This window comes from Phoca vitulina, unplaced genomic scaffold, assembly GCF_004348235.1.
Source record: "Phoca vitulina isolate PV1807 unplaced genomic scaffold, GSC_HSeal_1.0 scaffold61, whole genome shotgun sequence".
NCBI classification, from domain to species: domain Eukaryota; kingdom Metazoa; phylum Chordata; class Mammalia; order Carnivora; family Phocidae; genus Phoca; species Phoca vitulina.
In genome coordinates, this window is record NW_022589764.1 from 7165645 (window position 1) to 7192213 (window position 26569).

The window sequence follows — 26569 nt, forward strand, 5'->3', positions numbered from 1 at the left end:
GAACAGAGAGATCCTTTCTCTCCCTCTCTCATTCATCTGGCAGGAAAGTTAATCTAGTTGCTTTGAATTTAGGGAAGCAGGCTTTCTTTATAGGGATTCATTTTCTAAAGTGGCATAACCTCGATTAAAGATGCTATGGGAAAGGAGAAATGGGTCCATGGCACCTTGATGGGCATATTCTCGTGATGCTAATGACAGCAGTGTAATAGAAAACGGATCTCACTTGTGAAATCAGCATTTATAACAGTGGGTAACCCGTGATGTTCTGAAATGTGATGCTCAGCATTTTCCCCTTCCATCCTGCCTTTTGTTAATTCTGGAAAGGCCTTTTTTTTTTTTTTTTAATTTTTTTTGTTTGTATGGTATATTTTTAGTAACCCAGTTCCATGAAATGAGACTCAATTACTTAAGCCTTTAAGAGCAATTAACCCAGTTTCTAAGAAATGTTTTTAAAATTCTTTAGTGCTAATGCCTTGGATAGTAACTTATTTCCTCTCTAGTAAGAGGTTCTTAACAGGAGGTGAACCTGAACTATACTATGGTTTGAGTAGTATCTGAATTGGAGCTGGTGTTGTTTTAATTTTATGGTTACTCTTGGGGTATTTTGTAGTTACTTGTTTTGCTTTTTTTTTTGTTATGCCTGTATGTGCATGCATGTATGTGCATGATACATATACTAGAAAAAACTTTTTTTCCTTAGGGTTATAAACAAAGCTTGAGAAGATAATTCTGTAGCAAAACTGAAACTAGGTGGAGCAGTAGTGTTTAACTGTGTGATTTTAAAGCAACCAATGTCCAAACCTATCTAATGGTCTTATCTGGTTTCCTGTAACATGTATATTTATAATTACTGAGTTCAGAGGTATTTGACTTTTCCTTCCTTTGCGCAATATAAGGAATACTTTTTAAAATGTTTTGTTTGTCATCAGATATTTTAAAATAGTACTATTCCAACTTTTATTCTTTTCTGTCTGATGTTAAGTATAAAGTTACAGAATTAGCTTGAATACTGATTTCAGCTGGCATGAAATGAATATAGAGCAGCATCTGTCCAAATTAAGTTAAAAACAAAGGAAGTTCCTGTGTGTAGTTTCCTGTCTCTTACAACAAAAACAAAGCAAATAAAAAACCTTCTGTAATTATTAAACTCCTTTCAGAATATTTAATATTAATATATCTATTTTGGTATTTCAGTGTGCAAATTGCTGGATGTTCTCACTTTATTAAAAACATTTTCTTAAAAGATAAATGATTTGTTTTTCTTTTCCTTTATCAGAACACAGCAATGGAGGAAACAGCTATATGGGAACAACACACAGTGACGCTTCACAGGGTAAGTTTCTATTGCAGTAAATAATCTGTGTATAACTCAGGATACTGGCAGCTTTGAAAAACAATAGAGGAAAGCCAGATGTCAGGAAGTCGGAAGAAAGGGGAAAAACTTTTCTATATTCCTTTGTTTAAAATTTAGAGTTGCAATAAATTCTTTATTAAGGTTAAAAGTGAACATGATTACTTTTTCATATATCCTTTTGGTGGTTATTTGTATGTTTGCTTTTTTTATCCCTGAGTAAGATATTAGGTGATTTATTTTTTAAAAATTTGAGCCATCAGATAAAAGACATTGTATGTTGGTATAAATTGTAAACTGCTTCAACCTTTCTGAGTATATGTGCACTTATTGTAGGCTTGGGGTTTAAAATCAAACCAGGTTGTGTGAGCAGTAAAATCTTAAAAGATATTCTTGATTTGAAACATGTAGACCCAAGGTGTTGCTTAAGGAATTGGAGATGGACAGAGAGCACATAGCAGTAAGCTGGGTAAGAGTTAAGAGCTCTGTCTGAAGAGAGACTGCCCTGAATTTGAATCCTAGTGCTGCCTCTTTTCCTTTAGAAATGGGCAAGTGATCTAATCCCCTGCTAAAGCCTGGGTTTTCACAGGTTTAAAATGAGGCTAATGGCGCTTGTTTATGTTTAACATGAAGTAATAAGCCTCTCCTATAAGTCCCCTTTTGCGCCTTTGAAGAGCACTAACTCTTCTGATTACTCTTCCCCTTAAAGAATGAATAGAAGGAGATCAGAGAATTTTTTTTTTTTTTTTTTTTTTTTGAGAGAGTGCTAGTGTGTGCATGAATGGGGAGGGGCAGAGGGAGAAGGAGAGGGAGAATCTTAAGCAGGCTCCATGCTCAGCACAGAGCCTGACACGGGCCTCCATCCCATGACCCTGAATTCATGACCTGAGCCAAATCAAGAGTGGCTGCTTTAACCGACTGAGCTACCCGGGTGCCCTGAGATTAGAGAATATTTAAATACTTCACAGTACTGTTTCTACCAGCTGTGTCCATAACTAGGAAAGTGGCAAGATGTAGGTAAATCATGTTCCTGAAGTCTGCCCATGATTATCTTGTGAATGTTTGAATCTGTATGTAATAGATAATGGGTAAATTAATTATTAAAAAACAGTGATTTCAGGGACACCTGGGTGGCTCAGTTGGTTAAGCATCTTGGCTTTGGCTCAGGTCATGATCCCAGGGTCCAGGGATCAAGCCCCGAGTTGGGCTGGCTCCCTGCTTAGTGGGGAGTCTGTTTCTCCCTCTGCCTCTCCAACCACCCCCCGCCCCCCCGGCTTGTGCTCTCTTGTTTACTCTCTCTCTCTCAAATAAATAAAATCTTAAAAAAACCAAACAGTGATTTCAGAGAAGATATACTTGACTTTTTTTTATGTCTCCCTAAATGGTAAAAGAAATCGTTCAGTAATAATGACCTTAACTTTTAATTTTTAAGGCTAAAATATGGCCAGTTCCGAAATGTGGTAATAGATAGCAGAGTATTTAAATCAGATTAAACATGTTGTAAAATAACTTTATACCTTATAATTGTTTAATTGTTTGGTTGTGATATAATTTGGTATTATTTGTTTTACCACATTACATTTATTTTCTTAATACCTATGTTGCTTTTGCTGGTATAATTTGCATATAGTAAAATTTGTCCTTAGAATACAGTTCTGAGTTTGACAAATTCATATAGTCATGTAACCACCAGCACAACCAAAATACAAAACTATCCCATTACCTGAAACTTTTCTTGTACCCATTTGTAGTCAGCTTTGTTCCCTAACTCTAGCACTTGGCAGCCACTGATGTGTTTTCTGTTCTATACTTTTACCTTTCACACAGTCGTGTAAGTGAACTCATACAGTACGTATGTATACACAATATATAGCCTTTTGAAACTGGCTTCTTATACTCTCAGCGTAATGCATTTGAGATTTCTCCATGATGTTGCTGGTATCAATAGTTTCTCTTGTTGCTGTTATTTTTAGTTCTTCTTACTGCTTGAGTATCATTCCACTATATGAATGTAGAATAATTTGGGTTGTTTGCAGTTTTTGGTGATTTAAATAATTCTGCTCTCGTGTATGGGTTTTTGTATGAACATACTTTTCATTTCTCCTGGGTAAATACTTAGGAATGGACTTGGTCTGGGTCTTATGGTAAGTGAATGTTTAACTTTATAGGAAACCACCAAACTGTCCTTACCATATTGTATCTCCACTAGCAGTATATAAGAGTTTTGTTGCTTTTGTATCCTTATCAACATTTGAAATTGTCAGGGTTTTTTTTACCCCCCAATTTTAGCCATTCTAATAGGTATGTAGTGTGTTTTCATTGTGGTTTTATTTTGCAGTTCTCTAAAGACTAATGATACTCAGTATCTGTGAGCCTCTCATCCACAGATCTTCTTTGGTAAAATGTATTTAAATCTTTTGCCCACTTTTAATTGGGTTGTTTGTTTCCTTTTATTGAGGTGTGTTTTTTTTTTTTTTTTTTTAGGTTGTGGTAAAATAAATACAAAATTAGTGTCCGTTCAAGTCCTTTGCCCGTTTTTTAATTGGGTTGTTTTTAGTTGTTGAGTTGTAGGAATCTTTATATGTTCTTTTTTTTGTTATGTTAATCACCATACATAAACATCATTAGTTTTTGATGTAGTGTTCCGTGATTCATTGTTTGCGTATACCCCCAGTGCTCCATTCAGTATGTGCCCTCTTTAATACCCATGACCAGGCTAACCCATGCCCCCACCCCCCTCCCCTCTAGAACCCCCCGTTTGTTTCTCAGAGTCCATAGTCTCTCATGGTTCATCTCTCCCTCCGATTCCCCCCCTTCATTTTTCCTTCCTGCTATCTTCTTTTTTTTTTAACATATAATGTATTATTTGTTTCTTAAGCGCTACCATAGCACATACCATCCCCAATGTCTATCACCCAGCCACCCCATCACTCCCAGCCCCCACCACTCCAGCAACCCTCCGTTTGTTTCCTGAGATTAAGAATTCCTCATATCAGTGAGGTCATATGATACATGTCTTTCTCTGATTGACTTATTTCGCTCAGCATAATACCCTCCAGTTCCATCCACGTCGTTGCAAATGGCAAGATCTCATTCCTTTTGATGGCTGCATAATATTCCATTGTATATATATATATATACACCACATCTTCTTTATCCATTTATCTGTCAATGGACATCTTAGCTCTTTCCACAGTTTGGCTATTGTGGACATTGCTGCTATGAACATTGGGGTGCATGTACCCCTTCGGATCCCTACATTTGTATTTTTGGGGTAAATACCCAGTATAACAATTGCTAGGTCGTATGGTAGCTCTATTTTCAACTTTTGGAGGAACCTCCATACTGATTTCCAGAGTGGCTGCACCACCTTGCATTCCCACCAACAGTGTAGGAGGGCTCCCCTTTCTCCGCATCCCCGCCAACATCTGTCGTTTCCTGACTTATTAATTTTAGCCATTCTGACTGGTGTGAGGTGGTATCTCATTGAGGTTTTGATTTGGATTTCCCTGATGCCGAGCGATGTTGAGCACTTTTTCATGTGTCTGTTGGCCATTTGGATTTCTTCTTTGCAGAAATGTCTGTTCATGTCTTCTGCCCAATTCTTGATTGGATCATTTGTTCTTTGACTGTTGAGTTTCATAAGTTCTTTATAGGTTTTGGATACTAGCCCTTTATCTGATATGTCATTTGCAAATATCTTCTCCCATTCTGTCAGTTGTCTTTTGGTTTTGTTGACTGTTTCTTTTGCTGTGCAAAAGCTTTTTATCTTGATGAAGTCCCAATAGGTCATTTTTGCCCTTGCTTCCCTTGCCTTTGGCGATGTTTCTAGGAAGAAGTTGCTGCGGCTGAGGTCGAAGAGGTTGCTGCCTGTGTTATCCTTTAGGATTTTGGTGGGCTCCTGTCTCACATTTAGGTCTTTCAGCCATTTGGAGTCTATTTTTGTGTGTGGTGTAAGGAAATGGTCCAGTTTCATTCTTGTGCATGTGGCAGTCCAATTTTCCCAGCACCATTTGTTGAAGAGACTGTCTTTTTTCCATTGGACATCCTTTCCTGCTTTGTCGAAGATTAGTTGACCGTAGAGTTGAGGGTCCATTTCTGGGCTCTCTATTCTGTTCCACTGATCTGTGTGTCTGTTTTTTTTTTTTTTTTTTTTTTAAGATTTATTTATTTGACAGAGAGACAGCGAGAGAGGGAACACAAGCAGGGGGAGTGGGAGAAGGAGAAGCAGGCTTCCCGCGGAGCAGGGAGCCCGATGCGGGGCTCGATCCCAGGACCCTAGGATCATGACCTGAGCCGAAGGCAGACGCTTAACGACTGAGCCACCCAGGCGCCCCTCTGTGTGTCTGTTTTTGTGCCAGTACCATACTGTCTTGATGATGACAGCTTTGTAATAGAGCTTGAAGTCCGGAATTGTGATGCCACCAGCTTTGCTTTTCTTTTTCAACATTCCTCTGGCTATTCGGGGTCTTTTCTGGTTCCATACAAATTTTGGGATTATTTGTTCCATTTCTTTGAAAAAAGTGGATGCTGTTTTGATAGGGATTGCATTAAACGTGTAGATTGCTCTAGGTAGCATTGACATCTTCACAGTATTGTTCAATCCATGAGCATGGAACATTTTTCCATTTCTTTGTGTCTTCCTCAGTTTCTTTCATGAGTATTTTATGGTTTTCTGAGTACAGATTCTTTGCCTCTTTAGTTAGCTTTATTCCTGGGTATCTTATGGTTTTGGGTGCGATTGTAAATGGGATCGACTCCTTAATTTCTCTTTCTTCTGTCTTGTTGTTGGTGTATAGGAATGCCACTGATTTCTGTGCATTGATTTTCTATCCTGCCACTTTACTGAATTCCTGTATGAGTTCTAACAGTTTTGGGGTGGAGTCTTTTGGGTTTTCCACATAAAGTATCATGTCATCTGCAAAGAGTGAGAGTTTGACTTCTTCTTTGCCAATTTGGATGCCTTTGATTTCTTTTTGTTGTCTGATTGATGTGGCTAGGACTTCTAATACTATGTTGAATAGCAGTGGTGATAGTGGACATCCCTGCCGCATTCCTGACGTTAGGGGGAAAGCTCTCAGTTTTTCCCCGTTGAGAATGATATTCGCTGTAGGTTTTTCATAGATGGCTTTTATGATACTGAGGTATGTACCCTCTATCCCTATACTCTGAAGAGTTTTGATCAAGAAAGGATGCTATACTTTATCAAATGCTTTTTCTGCATCTATTGAGAGGATCATGTGGTTCTTCTTCTTTCTTTTATTAATGTATTGTATCACATTGATTGATTTGTGGATGTGGAAACAACCTTGCAGTCCAGGGATAAATCCCACTTGGTCGTGGTGAATAATCCTTTTAATGGACTGTTGGATCCTATTGGCTAGTATTTTGGTGAGAATTTTTGCATCCATGTTCATCAGGGATATTAGTCTGTAGTTCTCCTTTTTGAGGGGGCCTTTGTCTGGTTTTGGGATCAAGGTAATGCTGGCCTCATAAAATGAGTTTGGAAATTTTCCTTCCATTTCTATTTTTTGGAACAGTTTCAGAACAATAGGTATTAATTCTTCTTGAAATGTTTGGTAGAATTCCCCTGGAAAGCCATCTGGCCCTGGGCTCTTGTTCTTTGGGAGATTTTTGATGACTGCTTCAATTTCCTTAGTGGTTATAGGTCTGTTCAGGTTTTCTATTTCTTCCTGGTTCAGATTTGGTAGTTGATACGTCTCTAGGAATGCATCCATTTCTTCCAGATCGTCTAATTTGCTGTCATATAGTTGCTCATAATGTGTTCTTAGAATTGTTTGTATTTCTTTGGTGTTGGTTGTGATCTCTCCTCTTTCATTCATGATTTTGTTGATTTGGGTCATTTTTCTTTTTGATAAGTCTGGCCAGAGGTTTATCAGTCTTGTTAATTCTTGCAAAGAACCAGCTCCTAGTTTCGTTGATCTGTTCTACCGTTCTTTTGGTTTCTATTTCATTGATTTCTGCTCTGGTCTTTATTATTTCTCTTCTTCTGCTGGGTTTAGGCTTTATTTGCTGTTCTTTCTCCAGCTCCTTTAGGTGTAGGGTTAGGTTGTGTATTTGAGACCTTTCTTGTTTCTTGAGAAAGGCTTGTATTGCTATATACTTTCCTCTTAGGACTGCCTTTGCTGCATCCCAAAGACTTTGAACAGTTGTGTTTTCATTTTCATTGGTTTCCACGAATTTTTTTAATTCTTCTTTTATTTCCTGGTTGACCCATTCATTCTTTAGTAGGATGCTCTTTAGCCTCCATGTATTTGAGTTTTTTCTGACTTTCCTCTTGTGATTGAGTTCTAGTTTCAAAGCATTGTGGTCTGAAAATAGGCAGGGAATGATCCCAGTCTTTTGGTAGTGGTTGAGACCTGATTTATGACCTAGGATGTGATCAATTCTGGAGAGTGTTCCCTGGGCACTAGAGTAGAATGTATATTCCGTTGCTTTGGGATGGAATGTTCTGAATATGTCTGTGAAGTCCATTTGGTCCTGTGTGTCATTTAAAGTCTTTATTTCCTTATTGAACTTTGGCTTAGTTGATCTGTCCATTTCAGTGAGGGGGGTGTTAAAGTCCCCCACTATTATTGTATTGTTGTCGATGTGTTTCTCTGCTTTTGTTATTAATTGGCTTATATAATTGGCTGCTCCCATGTTAGGGGCATAGATATTTACAATTGTTAGATCTTCTTGTTGGATAGACCCTTTAAGTATGATACAGTGTCGTTCCTCATCTCTTATTACAGTCTTTGGTTTAAAATCTAATTTGTCTGATAGAAGGATTGCCACCCCAGCTTTCTTTTGGTGTCCATTAGCATGGTAAATGGTTTTCCACCCCCTCACTTTAAATCTGGGGGTGTCTTTGGTTCTAAAACGAGTCTCTTGCAGACAGCATATCGATGGGTCTTGTTTTTTAATCCAATCTGATAGTCTGTGTCTTTTGATTGGGGCATTTAGCCCATTTACATTCAGGGTAACTATTGAAAGATAGGAATTTAGTGCCATTGTATTGCCTGTAAGGTGACTGTTACTGTACATTGTCTGTGTTCCTTTCTGGTCTATGTTGCTTTTAGGCTCTCTCTTTGCTTAGAGGACCCCTTTCAAGATTTCTTGTAGGGCTGGTTTCGTGTTTGCAAATTCCTTTAGTTTTTGTTTGTCCTGGAAGCTTTTTATCTCTCCTTCCATTTTGAATGACAGCCTAGCTGGATATAGTATTCTTGGCTGCATATTTTTCTCATTTAGTGCTCTGAATATATCATGCCAGTCCTTTCTGGCCTGCCAGGTCTCTGTGGATAGGTCTGTTGCCAATCTAATGTTTCTGCCATTGTAGGTTACATATCTCTTCTCCCGAGCTGCTTTCAGGTTTTTCTCTTTGTCTCTGAGACTCATAAATTTTACTATTAGATGTTAGGGTGTTGATCTATTTTTATTGATTTTGAGGGGGGTTCTCTGTGCCTCCTGGATTTTGATGCCTGTTTCCTTCCCCAAATTAGGGAAGTTTTCTGCTATAATTTGCTCCATTATACCTTCTGCCCCTCTCTCTCTTTCTTCTTCTTCTGGGATCCCAATTATTCTAATGTTTCATCTTATGGTATCACTTACCTCTCGAATTCTGCCCTCGTGATCCAGTAGTTGTTTGTCTCTCTTTTTCTCAGCTTCTTGATTTTCCATCATTTGGTCTTCTATATTACTAATTCTCTGTTCTGCCTCATTTATCCTAGCAGTTAGAGCCTCCATTTTTTATTACACCTCATTAATAGCCTTTTTGATTTCAACTTGGTTAGATTTTAGTTCTTTTATTTCTCCGGAAAGGGTTTCTCTAATATCTTCCATGCTTTTTTCAAACCCAGCTAGTACCTTTAAAATTGTCATTCTGAACTCTAGTTCCAACATCTTACTGATGTCCGTATTAATTAGGTCCCTGGCAGTTGGTACTGTCTCTTGTTCTTTTTTTGGAGGTGATTTTTTCCATCCTTTCATTTTGTCCAGAGGAGAATAGATGAATGAGAGAACAAAATGCTAACAGGATAACATAACGACCCCAGAAAAATATACACTAAACAAATCAGAAGAGACCTGAAGCCAGGGGAAAAGGAAGGGAAAAAAAGAAAAAGGTAAAAACAAACAAAAACAGAATACGAACACATATGATCAGGCTGGTGCATAGATCAGTGCCACACACTAGATTTTGGGCGTATTTTCGTCTGTTAAAGGAAAGTGCCTTCCAAAATTTTAAAGAAAGAAAAACATATGTACAAAAATAAGGGTAAATATGATGAAGGGATGGAATAGGACTGTAAAGATGAAAATTATAAAAGATTTTATAAAAGGAATTGATAAGAAGCTGGTTGAAAAAAGAAAGAAGAGGATTTAAAGAGGGGAGAGAATGTGATCAGGCAGGAGACTAGAACAAAGCCATATACTAGAGATTTAGGGTAAATTTTGGTCTTTAGAAGAAACTGTATCCCAGAATTTTAGAACAACTTATATATATTTTTATATATATATATATATATATATATATATATATATATACACACACCAAAAATAAGGGATAGAATATGACTAAAAATGAAAAATAAAAAAGATTTTTTAAAAAGGGGATTGCTAAGATGTTGGTTGAAAAGGGGGAAAAAATTCATTAAAAAGTTTTTTAAAAAATTAACTTTGCAAGACTAAGAATCATGGGAAAAAAGCCATGAATTCTATGTGCAGTATTCCCCTAACGCTGGAGTTCTGCCGTTCTCATTGATCAGTAAACTTGGTCTTGGCTGGCTGTTCTCGCTGATCTTTTGTGGGAGGGGCCTGTTGCCGTGGTTCCCAAATGTTTTTGCCAGAGGCGGAATTGCTCCGTCCTTGCCGGGTCCGGGCTAAATCTGCTCGGGTTTGCTCTCGGGAGCTTTTGCTCCCTGCAAGCTTTCGGTACAGTTTTGGAGGATTAAAGTGAAAATGGCGGCCTCCCAATCTCTGCCCTGGAGGAGCCGAGAACTCGGGGCCCCGCTCCTCAGTGCGCCCCCAGAGAAAAGCAGTCAATCACTCCCGTCTCCCCGGTCTCCGGCCGCACTCCGTGCTCACCTGGCCTGTGATCGAGCGTTTCTATCTCTGGCACCCGACCCCGTGTGGAGTCTCCAAACCCAGCAGATCCCTGTGGTGCGCTCCCGCGCGGCTCCTCCCAGGGGAGGGAGGGGAGTCTCCCCGTATCTGCCGCTTGTTGGGTCCCTGCTGGAAGAGCAGTGGCCCGACTGTGCCGCGGATCACGGTTTATGGCAACCCCGAGCTGAGAGCCTGCTCCTGGGCTCCGTCTCTGCAGCCGACTTCCCTGCTCTGATACCTGGGAGCTCTGCCGCACTCAGGCACCCCCGGTCTTTCTGTGACCCCGAGGGTCCTGAGACCACACTGTCCCAGCGAGGGTTCCACCCCCAGCTTAGCCACTGGAGCGACGTCCCTCAGCGGAGCCGACTTCTAAAAGTTCCGATTTTGTGCTCCGCTGCTCTATCACTTGCCAGAAGCGGCCGATGGAGGCCCCCTCCCCCGCCGTCTATCCTCCGGAGTATTGCCTCGGATTCACTTCTCCGCACGTTCTACCTTCCAGAAAGTGGTCGCTGCTATTCTTTTCTTCGATCTCCTGTTGAGTTTTTAGGTGTTCAGAATGGTTTGATCCCTATCTAGCTGAATTCCTGGGACCAGGCGAAATTTAGGTCTCCTGGTCCTCTGCCGTCTTGCTCCTCCCTCTATTATATGAGTTTTTAAATTAGTTTGTTGGTGTAGTTTCTTGATTTTTGAATATTGAACAGCTTTGCATTCTCAAGACAAATTCTGTTTCGCTGTGATACATTATGCATTTTATATATTGCTAGGTTAATTTGCTAGTGTGTTCTTAAGATACTTGTTTCTGTGTTCCTGAGGAATCGGGTTAGGATTTTTTCTTGTATTTTTTTGTTTTTTTGTTTTTTTGGTTTTGGTATCAGGGAAAGCTACTAGCCTCAAAACAAGCAGTTGGGAAGTATTTCTTCCTGTTGTGTTCCCTGAGAGAGTTCCTGTACAGTTGATGTTATTTCTTACTTAAATATTTGGTGGAATTCACCAGTGTTTACCATCTGGTCCTGGAGGGCTTTCTTATGGGAAAGCTTTTAACTATAAATTCGTTTTCTTTCATTTTACGTAGGACTATTCAGGTTATATATTTCTTTGTGAGTTTTTTTGCTTTTTGTTTTTTGGGGTTTTGTTTTGGTAGCTTTGGTAATTTGTATGTTTCAAAGTATTTGTCCCTTTCATCTAAGTTGTCAAATTTATGTACATAAAATGGTTAATAATATTCCCTTTTCTAATGTTGTAGGATCTGTAATAATGTCCCTTTTGTCATTTCTGATATTGGTAATTTGGGTCTTTTATTTCTTGGTCAGTCTAGCTAGAGGTTTAACAATATTATTGATCTTTTCAAAATACTAGCTTTTGTTTTCATTGTTACTCTTTATTTTGTTTTCTATTTCCTTGATTTCTGGTCTTTTTAATATTTCCTTCTGCTTACATTGGGTTTAAATTGCTATTCTTTATATAATTTCTTTAGGTAGAAGCTAGATCATTTGCGACTGTAGAGGTAATTTGTCATTATCACGTTGTTTGTTTCTTCCTCATACCTTTTTAGTTTTTAAATAAGCAAAATAAGACACTTAAATTAGCTAAAGTTTGTTTCTCCTTTCTACTATTTTGCCTGGTTTTGTTAGGATTTTAAATATAGGGAAATGTTAAGTGTATTTACTACAGATCTGTATCTCATTAGCTTAGGCAAAGTAGGAAAAGATCTTGAATATTGAGAAAACAGCCCAATTTTCTAAATGTGTTAGAAGTCTCATACCACCTCATGGTAGGTGTTAATAGGCAAGTCTGCGTTTTCTATTTAGAAGATTAGTGTAAGTTCTTTTCTGTAGCTGACCTCTTGTGCTTTGGTTTTCTTTTGCCATGAGAAAGGTACCAGCCCAGAAAAATGTCATCAGAAGATACATAGTGATCAATATAGAATTCATAATTCTTTGGTTTTTAAACATGTTAACTGTTGTGCTGGGAACGTAGATGTGTGTTGCCTCCTGGGCCTCATCAAAGAGACTGTGACAGAATAGAAGTTCTCAATAACCATCCCTCCCAGAATTTTTTTTTTTTTCAGGAATTGTTTTTTGGAGGTTTCTAAAAATAGCCCTGTCAGTACAAGTTGAGAGACTTATGCCAAAGCATAATTTCATTGACTTCATTCTCTGAGACTGCAGAACAGTACTTTCAAATATGTCAGTCTTTTGGTGTTCCAAGTTGATCCAGAATAAAACTTAGACTAGAGCATTATCAGCAAAATTTGCTGTGACAAGCTGGATGATAAGTAAACATTTTACGTCTTGCAGACCATAAATTTGTCACAACTACTCAACTCTGCAGTGGTATTGCAGAAGCAGCCACAGACAATAGGTCAACAAATCGGTATGGCTGTGTTCCAATAGAACTTTACTTAGTATTTGGCCTGGAGGCCATAGTTTGCTGACCACTGATCTAGAGCAGTGGCTCTCTGGGCTTATTGTAAAGAGAAGTCAACGAGGTCATCCCCCAACTAACAGAGATTCTGATTCATTTGGTTTGGAGTGGGGCCCCATGTTTTTAAAATGTTCCAGTTTGAAATGGAGGGCCATGGACTCTGGCATCACATTTTTAAGAAACATTGACAGAGGAATGAGAAAGTCATTCTCGTTGAGGTGAGCTAGTGGGCTTTTGGCAATTGTAAAAAGTAAAGGAGATAATTTGAGGCTATATTCTTTTGGCAGTAATCTGGAGTATAGATACTCAGTATTGCCAAATAAGGTCAAATCATATTCTCTGACATCTGGTGGTCAGTGATAAGAAAGGTTGGAAGTAATTTCTTTTAAAACAACAAAATCCCTGTGGATTAAAACTAACATTTTCTCCTGTTTATTGTCAAGAATAATATATGGTATGCTTCTGTATTGCCTCATTCTTCTATTTGCATTTTTAGAGGAAACTTTCTTCACCTGAGAATACTAGAAGCCATTGAAATCCTATTTAATCTTTAAGGCTAAGTAATTTTGGGGTGCTCCGCTGTCTGATAAACACTGTTGTAGTCTTTGAAATTATATCAGAGAATAGAAACAGGCAGAACTCCTTGCCTCATGGATTCTGGTCCTATTATCCTCAGTGACAGATGAATGTTTTCCTCAGGTTGTCGTCTCCTCCATCTCCTACTGCATTATAATTTTCTTAAGGGTAGGAAATCTTAATTTTATATCCTCTTGGTGCTTGGTACTTGGTTATGTCCAATAAAAATTATCTAGAAGGCCCACCTATTCAACAAAGTCACTCCTAGGAGGTCTGTAATAGCAGCATTGTCCAGTAGCAGTACACTGCAAAAGCAAACCACATATGTAATCTAAAATTTTTTAGTCTTCACATTAAAAAATACAGGTGAAGTTAATTTTGTAATCTTATTTAACTTAATATGTTTAGGATACCATTTTCTGTATGTACTCAATATGTAAAAATTGATATACTTTGTTTTTCATACTGAGTCTTATGAAACCAATGTACATTTTACAATTTCAGCACATTTTAGGTAAGACTAGCCACGTTTTAAGTGCTTAGTCATCATGTGTCTAATGGCTATCGTATTGGCAAGTGCAGGTCTGTAGCTTGAGATGGAATTGCATTCAGAAGGTCCTGTGTTCCATCCCTCTTGCCACCGTGACACATCCCCACTTTCTTTAGTTTCAGAATTCTCTTCGAAAATGCATATATGTTTTTATGATCCTTTGAGAAATGAAGTAAATTCTCATTTAGGAATTTCAAAGAATGAGTTGGTCATCTTTATTTTCTAAAAAAGCATTATAAAAGATTAAATGAGTATATACTAAAGAATTAAAGGGTGGAAGTTGAAAGCAAGGAACCTAGTTAGGAGTGTGAGCAGTCAAGTGTTTCAGCAGGGGAGGTGATTGAATGAGAAGTAAGCTTGGAACAAGATGCCAAGACAACGCAGTGGGGGAAAGTATAGTCTTTGTAACTGATGGTGCTGGGACAACACCCAGCAAAATAATGGATTTGGACTTATACCTCATACCATGTACAAAATTAACTTAAAATGGATCATAGACTTAAGTGTTTAAGGGTTAAAACTATAAAATTCTTAGATGAAAACGGAGGAATAAATCTTTGTGACCTTGATTTAGGCAGTGGTTTCTTAGATATGATGTTAAAAGCACAAACAGCAAAAGAGAAAGAAAACAGATAAATTGGATCACATCAAAATGAAAAGTTTGTATTTCAAAGGACACCCTCAAGAAGGTGAAAGGATGGAAGAAAATATTTGCAAACATATATCTGATAAGGGACTTATAGCCAGAATATATAAAAACTCCTGTAACAACAATAAAAAGACAAGTAATTCAATTGAAAATGGACAAAGGATTTAAATAGACATTTCTCTAAAAAAGATACAGAAATTAGCCATCAGGGTAATATATGTCAAAACCCACAGTGAGATATCTTATCTCACCCACTAGAATGGCTGTTATCACTGAAGACAGTAACAAATATCAGTAAAGATGTGGAATTTGGCTGGTGGACATGTAAAATGGTGTAGCCATGATGGAAAACAGGGAGTTCCTCAAAAGTTAAGCATTGAATTACCATGTGACCCAACAGTTCCACTCCCAGGTATACACCCAACAGAAATGGAAAAAAATTATTCACACAATAACTTTTACATGAGTGTTCATAGCAGCATTACTCATAATAGAAAGTAGAAATAACATAATTGACCACGACCTGATGAATAATGAATAAGTAGGACCCCAGGCCTCTGCCTTCATTTGTGAAAAGGAAATTGAATCGGCTGATTGCTGAGGATCTGTTTGGTTTTAAAATTCAGTGATCCCAGGGTCCATTGCAGAAACAAACAGCTAGAATGAGTTCCATAGAATGTTGAGGGTTGATTGGAAGAATTAAGTGGAGAAGAGGAAAACTATAATTGGCGAAAAAAGCTAGGATTAAGGTGGCTAATTGTAAAAATGTGGTGTGGAAAACCAGGAGAAAAAGTAGAAGGCAACCAGGGAAATCTGTAAGTAGAGAATTGGGCATCTTTGAAGAGAATAGAGAAGAATGTTTAGAAAAGAGATTACCCAGATATTTCTGCAACGAATCACCTTTTAGGAACTACTTTTTCCCTTTTCTCTTTTCTTTTTCTTTTTTTTTAAGGAATCAAGAAATGCTTTAACATGTAAGAGTAGGCAAAGGGCTTTTCTCTAAAGGGTCAGATAGTAAATTGCTTCAGCTCTTTGGGCCATAGTAGGTTCCCTGTCGCAACTACTCAAAGCAAAAGCTGTTATAATGGTATGTAAAGGAATGGGCATGGCTAGTGTCCAGTAAAACTGGACAAATAACTGAACAGATCCCAGGCCATAAATTCTGTTTCCCTACCAGGCAAAGATATAAACATTTAAGTTATTGCTGCTTGTGGCTGCTTATAGTCTCAAAAGGTTAACATGGTGAAAGTAAAAGTCTTTGATGCTCTTCTCCAAAAGCTATAACCTATATATGTGTGTGCACATACAAATAAATGAGATCCTATTATACTGCTTTAAATCACTTTCCCCCACCACCACCATAATAAAAAAAATTTAAAAAACCCATTATCTTGGACATTTTTTCATGTAAATATGTAAAAGTCAGTTATCTTTTGGCACACCTACCAAGTGTTTATGGTAAAGATCTAAGAGAATAAAATGGAATAATTTGCTTTTCTTTTGAAAATGCCTCAGGAAGACAACCATGTTAGTCTTTTAGTAAGTCTAGTACAGAGCATACGATTGTTCAGAATAATAATAATTCTGCCACTATCAATTTTAATTACTGGAAACAATACTAAAAATTTTTATATGTATATGTATGTATTTTATGTATCTCTATGCCTATCTTCCAATATTTGTAATTTTCTCTATCTTTTTAAAAAATCTTATGCATCATTTTTTTGTTTTTAAGATTTCTCCTTTTGCTTTCTTTTTCTTTTGTAGTAGTATTTATTAGTCTTGTCCTATCAAAAATTACTTTTTAAAATTTATAATTGACTCTTGAATTCTGTCAACTCATTTTTGAGTTTTTCTAATTGTTATTTATGTTCTTTTGTGTCTTACATAGTTTCTTAAGCCTTTTAGATTGTTTTGTAATAGTAACAGCTTTGATCCTTTTTATTTTTGAGCACTCATTCTGGCATGCTTCCATTTTTATAGGGTTATTATTCTGCTACTTACTATATTTATAGTAATTTTGTAAGGGATTTGATCCTGTTACTTTCTTTGCTCATTTTATATAAAATTAGGGAGTTTTTTAGAAATTGGCTTAGTTTTCCTCTGCGTGTGTATGTGTGTTTACCCATACATGCACGTATGTCTGCCAAAAAACGTAACTGCTGCTTTCTGACATTCCTAGCTATTTGCCTTTTGCACACTTTTATCTGGACCTTCTCTTTTGCCTCTGTTGTTCCTGTCCTTGTCCCATCCCCCCCTTTCCCCCCCCCCCCCCCCTTCCCCCTTTTCTCCCCCCTCCCCCCACCGCCCCCCCCCCCCCCCCCCCCCCGGTGTTAATCCCACTGCCAGCAGTAGCTCTGCAGTGTGGGGCCCTGTCCTAGAAGGGCCTGTGACAGGTCAGTGTTGACAGTTGCTACAGGTTACACTGCTCCAGTTGGGTACGGCCCTGCTGCCGGCGCCTGGCGCTCACCCACCATTGGAGCAGGCAGAATCCCTCCCAGTTTCAGCTGCAGTTCTTAAATTCTCCTCCCGTTCTTTCCAGTGAATACCTATCAGTTAGTTACTTGGGGATTCTTCGGGTCTTAGGTATGTTGGACACTGTATGGCTTTCCTTCCATGTAGGTGTTGGGAACACACAAGTTTCAGAGCTAGTTGCTCCTCCCTGACTGCTTGTGTTTTGCACCTTGAGGGGGGATGTATTGGTTACTGGGATTTGTTGTAAATGTCCGTGGGCTTTTTGTTTATTGTATAGCTGCCCTGCTTGTTTTCCTTTGAGAATTCAGGAAGGTTCAAAATCCATGGTACTACCATGGCTGTTAATTTTTCCAGAAATCTGAGCTTCTAGTGCTCAAATTAGTGCTAGTTAAAAAAAAGACAACTTTTTTTTTCTTTAGGGATTTTTTTTAAAAAAGATTTTATTTATCTATTTGTCAGAGGGAGAGAGAGAGCACAAGCAGGGGGAGCGGCAGGCAGAGGGAGAAGCAGGCTCCCCGCTGAGCAGGGAGCCCAACACGGAGCTCAATCCCAGGACCCTGGGATCATGACCCAAGCCGAAGGCAGATGCTCAACCAACAGAGCCACCCAGGCGTCCCAAAGACAACTTACTATAAATGGGAACTTAATTAAAATTAAATTGAATAATTAATCATATACTTGTTTCGGTTTGCTATTGTTGACAGACCACTTTGTGTTAGGCTCCTGCAGGGTTGTACTTAGCTGGAATGTGTAGATGAGTATGTGAATCCTTCCCAGATTGGGCTTTGATACCCAGGTTACTTACAGTGCCATATATTAAGTAGGCAGAAGTGTGTACCTCTTCTATCAGTGGAAAAGTGGAATGGTTTTATGAATGAGATGACATTGAACTTGGATTTTGAAGGATGAGCTAAAGCTTGCAAGACTGATGAGGTCCTAAAGGAAACCTGGGTGTGGAAGAGGAGATGCAAAAGCATAGAGTTTGCTAATGCATGGCATGCTTAAGCAGGGATCTGTAGGTCAGTGTGTTTAGAGCAAATACTGGGGTGCTGGGAAGCAAGTTGGAGTTGTATTTCACAGTGCTTCGTACTAAGGAATTTGGGCCTATGGGCAGTGGAATGACAGGATCAGATTTGTTTTAGAATGATAACCCTTCAAACAGAGGGAAGGTAAATTGTAGGCTGGTGGAGGTAAGAAATTTATTGAGAAGGCCAAATAAGACAAGGGTGAAGATAGAGGGAAGGGGAAGTGTGGAATAGTTGAAACCTTTGAAGTTTTTGATTGCCACCCTGGTCTGAAGTTCACAAACCATTTAAGGCTGAGGTGGTCAGCACTGGCTGCCCATTATAATCACTTTTTAAAAAATGCTTGCCAGAGGCACCTGGGTGGCTCAGTCAGTTAAGCATCTGCCTTTGACTCAGTCATGATCCCAGGCTCTGCATTGGGCTCCTTGCTTAGCAGGGAGCCTGCTTCTCCCTCTCCCTCTGCCTGCCACCCCCCTGCTTGTGCACGCTCTCTCTCTCTCTGTCAAATAAATAAAATCTTTTTTTAAAAAAATTGCCTGCCATCTCGCCTCTTCATTTTTTTGTTTTTTGTTTTTGTTTTTTTAATTGGCATGAGGTGGGGGTTGTACCTCAGCAAGCACTTTTGAAACTGTTTCCAAGTGATTCTCATCCCCAGCCAGATGTGGGGACCACAGACTTCTGGGTAGTTATTAAATGAACTGTAGCAAGCACTGATCAGGATTTACATGCCTTACTAAGAGCCAGGGCTGCATTAGAAGTAGTGGTGCAGGCCAGGTTTTTGACCCTGGCTCACTGCAGCCAAAAACTACACCTAGATTTGCTCACATGTAAGGAAAGTTATCTTCTCATCTCTGTCTTTCTCATTGAAAGTTTCTGACATTTTCAGCATTTCTTTATAATATTTTTGTGTTATATTAACATTTTTTAAATAAAAGAATTACCAAGCAAGATGTAAATGAACAACATAAAAGTATATAGAATAAAAGATTAGTCTGAGCCTCTTCCAAGGAGGAAAAAAAAGCAAAAGAATAATCCCACCCCTTACTCCCCACTGCTCTCTAGGTATTCCTTGGGCATTTAGGTTTTTCCCCAGTGTTTGTAATTAGCAAACAATCTGCAAGGAATAACTGTGTATGTATTTTCATATTGTTGGAGATGTATATGTATCTTCAGGGTAAATTCCTAGAAATTAGGGGCGCCTGTGTGGCTCAGTCGTTAAGCGTCTGCCTTCGGCTCAGGTCGTGATCCCAGGGTCCTGGGATTGAGCCCCACATCGGGCTCCCTGCTCCGCGGGAGGCCTGCTTCTCCTTCTCCCGCTCCCGCTCCCCCTGCTTGTGTTCCCTCTCTCGCTGTGTCTCTCTCTGTCAAATAAATAAAATCTTCAAAAAAAAAATTTTTTTTTAATTCCTAGAAATTGGTTTGCTCTGTCAAAAGATTAGTGCTTTTGTAATTTTGTTAGGTTAATTAGCAAATTCCTAAAGAATTATAGTTTACATATCCATCCGCAGTGTGTAAGAGTACCTTTTTCTCTACAGCCTTCCCAACAAAATGTCTTCGTACTTTTAAGTTTTACCATCCACCGTGTGGTTTTCATTTGCATTTCTCTAATTATGAGTTTTAACATCTTATATATCTTGTGCAAATAATCTGTTTCATTGTTTTATTGTTGTTCTTGTGGGTTCTTTTTCCTCTTTTTCTTATTTTTTAGTAGTTCCTAATATCAGTGGTTTCAAAGTATGGCCTGAGGACCCCAAAAGGTCTCCGAAACCTTTTTAGGCTCTGGGGCAAATTATTTTCCTAACAGTATGAAAATGTTCCTTGTCTTTTTCGCTATAGTTAAATTTGTAGTAAAGGTACAGAAGCAGTGGTGGGTAAAACTAGCCGCCATAGCCCAAATCAGGGCAGTGGCACCAAACGTTACTTAACAGTCACTGCCACACACTCACAGTTTAAAGAACAGTTCCAAGTTTCAGAATGATTCAAAGCGGTAAAAATCACTCGTTTTAGTTTTACCACGTCTCAGCTTTTGAGTACAGTTTTAAAATTATGCATTGAAATGGGATATATGCATAAGACACTTTATACTGAAGTACCTGTGTGACTGAATTGGAAACAATTTGTGTGTATGTCTGTGTATGTCACACTATTTTTACTTGACCTGAGCCAAAGTCAGATGTTTAACCGACCAAGCCACCCAGGCACCACAATACACAATTTTTAAAAAATATATAATGAAATATGTCATCATTTGAAAGATTTGCCTAAGTATTTTTCAAATGACCAAGGCATGCTATTATAAAACCGTGATGGATAAAATACCCATTGGAAGTGCAAAACCTGCCAATAGGTATTTGAGTACAAAAAGTTCATTGATAGGTTTCAGATTGTACACTGCAACTGTTAAGAAACTCACACCAGGTTTCAGATTGTACACTGCAACTGTTAAGAAACTCACACCAAGTTTTGGTATAAAATCAACCATGAATATCCATAATCACCTAAAAGGGCTACTAAAATAGCTTCCTTTTTTTAACTACGTATGTGTGTGAAGCTGGATTTTCTTTGTGTACTTTAATAAAAAGCAACTATTACAAGAGATTGAATGAATTTTCTTGAACTTTTTATTTCTTACTAGTAACTGTTGGATTTTTTCAAAGGCCTTTTTAAGGTCTGTGAATATAATCATAGAATTTTTTTTTTCCTTTAGATTTAGTAATAGGATATATGTATGATACCAGTGAATTTCCTTATACATGAATCTTGCATTCCTGTAATAAATCCCTTTGTCATGGAGTATTTGTAGGAAGTTGCCTTCTGTTTGCTCTTTTTTTGCTTAATACTTTTTGTAGAGTTATATAGAAATCATTTTGGGCTTTAATATTTGGAGTGGGGTTCTGTTTTTATGGATAGCCACTATCATTTAGATGTCAATATTATAGTTGCTTTATAAAAAGTTTAGAAGCTTTCCTTCATTTTCAGTGCTCTGGAACAATTTATGGAGCTTTGAGGCTACCCGGACAATGATGTCTTGAAGAATTCCCCTATGAAATCATCTGTGGCTGGTGCTTTTTTTGTGGGATAATTTTGTCTCCTTCATCTCCAGAAATTGCATTGTTTAAATTACGTTTTTAGTTTCTGATAGTCATTTCAGTAATCTGTATTTCCCTAGGAATTACCTGGCTCATCTGGGTTTTCTTTTTCTTTGCCTTTTTAAAAAATTTAATTAATTAATTAATTTGAGAGAGCCTGTGAGCACACAAGCGGTGGGGGTTGGGAAGGGGCTGAGGGAGAAGCAGACACCCACTGAGCAGGGAGCCTGATGCGGGGCTGGATCCCAGGACCCTGGGATCATGATGAGCCGAAGGCAGACGCTTAACTGACTGAGCCACCCAGGTGCCCCTGGTTCATGTGGGTTTATTTGAATTTGTTCTGTAAAGTAGTTTCTTGTGTTTCCTAATTCTGTGCCAACAGTTGTTTCTTTTAATTGTTTCTTATTTTTGAAATTTTAAGCCTGTTTCTGTTTTGAAATTTGGATATTGTTGGTCTTTGAGTTATACCAACGGAATGGTTTTATGTAGTGATTTATTCTTGTAGTATTATTTTGTGAGGATATATATAGGGAGATGGATTCATACAGATGTCATTGTTTTTGGCTACCGAGGGTTTTCCTGTTTATTTTTTTCGACATTAACCTTTTTTTTGCATTAGTTTTATTGCAGTATCATTCACATACCATGCAATTCACCCTTCAAAGCATACAATTCAGTGGTTCTTAGTATGTTCACAGAATTGTATGACCATCACCACGTCATTTCTTAAAATCTTTTCATTACCCTCAAAAGAAATACTCTACCTTAAGCCATTACTCCCCAGTCTCTCCATCCTTTTCCATTCCTTGCTTTAGACAACCGCCACTTTATAGGTTTGTCTTTCTGCTTTTACAGATTTGTCTTTTCTGAACATTTCTTATAAATGGACTTATACTATATGTGGTCTTCTGTGATTGGCTTCTTTTACAGCATGTGTTAGTGCTTCATTTCTTTTTATTGCAAATAAAATCCCTCGTGTGGATATACCACATTTTTTTTAATCCATTCATCAGTTGATGGACATTTGGGTTGTTTTCCCTTTTTCGGCTATTATGAATGCTGCTGCTATGGACGTTTGGGTTTAAGTCTTTGTGTGGACATATGTTTTAATTTGAGGGGGGTATATACCTATGAGTGGAATTACTGGTGTTTATTCTTTTTTTTTTTTTTTTAAGATTTTTATTTATTTGACAGAGAAAGAGAGAGAGCCACAGAGCACAAGTGGGGGGAATGGCAGAGGGAGAAGAAGAGGCAGGCTCTCCCCTGAGCAGGGAGTCCGATGTGGGGCTTGATCCCAGGGCCTTGCCAAAGGCAGATGCTTAATGGAATGAGCCACCTACATGCCCCAGTTTTTATTCTTTTTTAAGAAGAGTTTTTCTTCTTTCTTTTTCTTTTGCTACTTCAGTAGGCTTTGGGGTGGGAGGAGAAGGTCATGCATGACCTATACCTAGTCCATGGCGGATGTGGTCTCCTTTGTTGTGCACTGGACAACCTATATCATCAGGTGGTTTGGACTGTAGTGTGTAGTACAGTACAATTTATATGAAAACACACTCCTCTGCTTTAGTGATTGTGGAACCCTAGGAAAATATTTGATGTTTCTTTAGACTACTCTGAATGGTTCATTTCCTTTCAAGGGAATGGTATAGATTTTTTTTGAGATTAGGTAGTTTTTTAATAACTTGGAAATATTTTGAATTTTCTTTGTATTGGTCTGCCCTTAGTCATTGTGATTAAGATTTTCAGCTCATTTAGAAGTATATCGTTTGTTACTTTCTTTAATTAAAAATATATTTTAAATGGTTTGATATGATTGTTTCTGTTATTTGCGATGTGCATATAAGACATTATTATAATGTACTACTTCTAAAGAGATTTTTAGCATAATTGAAGGAAGTTGAAATAACATATTTGATTTCCACAGCTATTGATATTTTATTATACAAAATGGCACCAGATGTTTATACTAATTAAGTGTTCATCCTATAAATTAGTTGCCTGTATTTGTGATGATCACACTAGTGCACGGCCAGTACCTTCAGGAGCTCTTCTGATAATCAAAAATAAATGCAGGATTTCAGTGTTCAGAATTTTTAAATGTATTTTAATACTTAGCATTCATTCATGTAATCAGCAAATTTTAATATTCTTTTATGTCCAGCAATTAATTTATTAGAATATGCATTCCCATACCAGGATAGATCATTCTAATATGTATCCACGGAAGCAAGTGTTTGGATCATGGATATAATAAGATTGTAATTTTTATATTTAAACTTTTTTAGATTGTATGATACAATGAACAGTTGTTTTTCTGTAATTATTACTTTAGGCTCCTGGATTTGGATTTGGAATTGCAATATCTGGTGGAAGAGACAACCCTCATTTTCAGAGTGGGGAAACTTCCATAGTAATTTCAGATGTGCTGAAAGGGGGACCTGCTGAAGGACAGCTACAGTAAGCATGTTTCTTTTGGGCACCTGTGTTACAAGCACTGTTCCTACTCTTAGTTACTGGCATACTCTGCTAGTGATTTCTTTAAATTAACATACATTTCTACTTATCTCTATCATAAATGGAAAGCTAGTAACCCTTACCTTAAATAGGTGGTCACTGTAAAAATTAAGATGGTGAAGAGAAAACTTTTTACTCAGTTTGGGATGGGATTTAGCCTTCAGGAACCTCTCACCCTTAATCTTGTCCTTATTGTTCAGTTAAGATAAGCAAGATAAAGAGAGGCAAAGATACACTAGCTCGCAGAAAAGTGAGCGTATAGTCAGAAGGATTGAAAGAAACCTAGAAGGAGAAAGACTTTATTTTTTAAAAAGGGAATAATTTTTTCCAGCTATGTAACATAATATTATTTAATGCCCTCTAATTGTATCACCAAAAATTATTTTTTGTATTGTTTTCACTCTTTTGTAAAAACATTGTATTAATGATTTAAAAAAATTAATGGCCTGTGGTTAGTTACTAAACGTAGGAGATCAGAAAGTAAATCGTTTGACATTATTGTATCATTGATCTGAAGACAAATAGATTAACTAGCCTATAATTAAGTATTTTTGTGGAAGTACCCATCTTGAAAATATATTCACAAACTTGTCTGTGTGTTTTTTTCTAACATGTTATTTTGGTGACCTTTTTTTCTTTAGGGAAAATGACCGAGTTGCAATGGTTAATGGAGTTTCAATGGATAATGTTGAACATGCTTTTGCTGTTCAGCAACTAAGGAAAAGTGGGAAGAATGCAAAAATTGTAAGTATCTTTTACCTTTAATTTAGTAAAAGTATCAACTTTATCGTTGATATGTTTCTGGTTTTTTAATTCATCTTAACCCTTTAAGAAAATGAAAACTCGATCAATAGTTCTAAAGTTAGCTTACAAGAGTGTTTCTTCTAATACTGGTAGTATGTTTTATCACTGTGTGTATATTTTCTCAAAGTTTAGATACTAGGATTTTTTTTTTTTTTTTAATTGAAGAGGAAAGGTGGGGGTGATTGAATGGTCACCTTTTTATGGCTTAATCTTTCCTTCTTTTTTAAGTACTTAAGTTAGACTGAATCTTGGCATGTAGTCTGTTTGAAATATTTAGCCCTGTTTTCTGTTACAGGATTTTTTTAATGGGCAAGTTTTACATTGTCCCTTGAACACATACATCATCAACCACTTTCCTTGTTACTGTGATACAGTTTGAGGAGAGAGAAAGTGGTAAGATTTTCTTTGTAGGGTTGTTCAGGGTGCATTTTAATGTTACTGTTACAGTATATAGCTGGAATCTGTCTTCTATTTCATTATTTCTGTAAGAAGTCTTTTTTTTTTTTTTTTTTAAGTAAGGGAAAAGAAATTCAATTAACTCTTGATAACTGGCCTCAAATCACAGGTAAAACTAAGCAAATGTGGCACAAAGTGGATTTAATGTAAAAGTCCTATTTAAAATTACATCCATGTTTCGGAGCATATTAGCTACTTTTTACCCACTTTGCTCCTCCCCCAGGTTTTTGCCCATCTAGCTTCTGAAAGGAATGATAAAGGCACTGCTTTGAGGCCTTAGTTCAGGTATAAAGAGCGGAAAGAAGAGGCAGAGTAGGCATCTAGATGGTTTGCCCTGCCTTGTCTATTTTCTGCTTTCTTGCAGACACTCAGAACCACAGTGGACCCAATGGAAGGGAGAGGGTGTGAGGGGAAGACCTGCACTGTGTTTTCACCTTAGGGATTTGGTGAGATCTAGAAGGTGTATTCCCTGAGACTCTGCACCCCACAGTTGCTAGGCCCTCTTCCCTTGTGTAGGCTGCTTGCCATATGGTTTATTTCCACACCAGTGTTAATGCTGGTGAGGTGAGAGTTTTCTCAAATTGCAGTAGATCCACTGTTGAGTTACTGCATTCTAAATGACAGACATCTTCTTTTGAGTATATATTTTCACAACTTCATTGTAATTACATTTTTATAGCTGTAATGTTATTTTTAAATCACAGTTCATATACATACTGGCTAGTGGGTGGTAGAGTTTTTAAACAGTTTTTAGAACATGAGATTGTAGTGTTTACAGAAGCAAATTGCTAATTTTTATAATTGCTTATCTTAAAATTGAGTAAGTTTTAGCATGCTTGCCTTAGCTGCTGATCCTGAGTATTGTTATTATTATTTATAGTGTTTTTCGGTTGCACATTCCACGGTGAGCACCTTAGGTAATTTGGGTTTTTCTCTCTGTACATAAGGTTGTGAGCTTCACCTATAACCCCAACTTTTTAAGCTCTCTGTTCCTCTGAAATGTTGAGCTATTTTGTTTGCCATGCAAAATATTCACCATACACACTCCACATTAATAATGCATCTAAGAAAGTTGTATTCCTACATCCTGGACTTGTCCCCATAGAAATTATTTTATAAGAAGTAGGTCTAAAACCTGTAATGAATTTGAAATAGGAAAGGGATTTGGGGCAGCTTCAAGGGTGGATTTTGCTCTGACTGTACTTAGCTATATGAATTGGAAAGGCAGAACTCAGGAAGGTTGGGCAAGTGTTTTTTGCTCTATAGGGAGAGGTTATAGGGGGATTGGGTAGAAGGGTGTTTTAATCAGCAGAGAGCTGTTGTTCATTTCTATGTTTGAAGTGATTGGATCATGTCTTACTTTGTTAAGTTTATCATTGCCATATGACTTTTTTTTTTTTTAAAGATTTTTTTTTTTTTTTTTGAGAGAGAGAGAGAGAGAGAGAAACAGCATGACAGGGGAGAGGGTCAGAGGGAGAAGCAGGCTCCCTGCTGAGCCGGGAGCCCGATGTGGGACTCGATCCCAGGACTCCGGGACCATGACCTGAGCCGAAG

At 37.8% G+C, this 26569-nt stretch overlaps 1 protein-coding gene across 15 annotated transcripts in view; it reads left to right on the forward strand.

Moving 5' to 3' along the window:
* The window catches only part of TJP1 (tight junction protein 1), a 239816-nt gene that overhangs the window by 153083 nt on the left and 60164 nt on the right, over positions 1-26569 (forward strand). For all 15 annotated transcript variants that reach the window (XM_032391257.1, XM_032391259.1, XM_032391260.1 and 12 more), the window contains 3 exons: positions 1277-1333; positions 23574-23698; positions 24397-24499. In XM_032391257.1, the coding sequence (XP_032247148.1) occupies positions 1277-1333; positions 23574-23698; positions 24397-24499 (285 nt within the window). The remainder of the gene's footprint in view (positions 1-1276; positions 1334-23573; positions 23699-24396; positions 24500-26569) is intronic.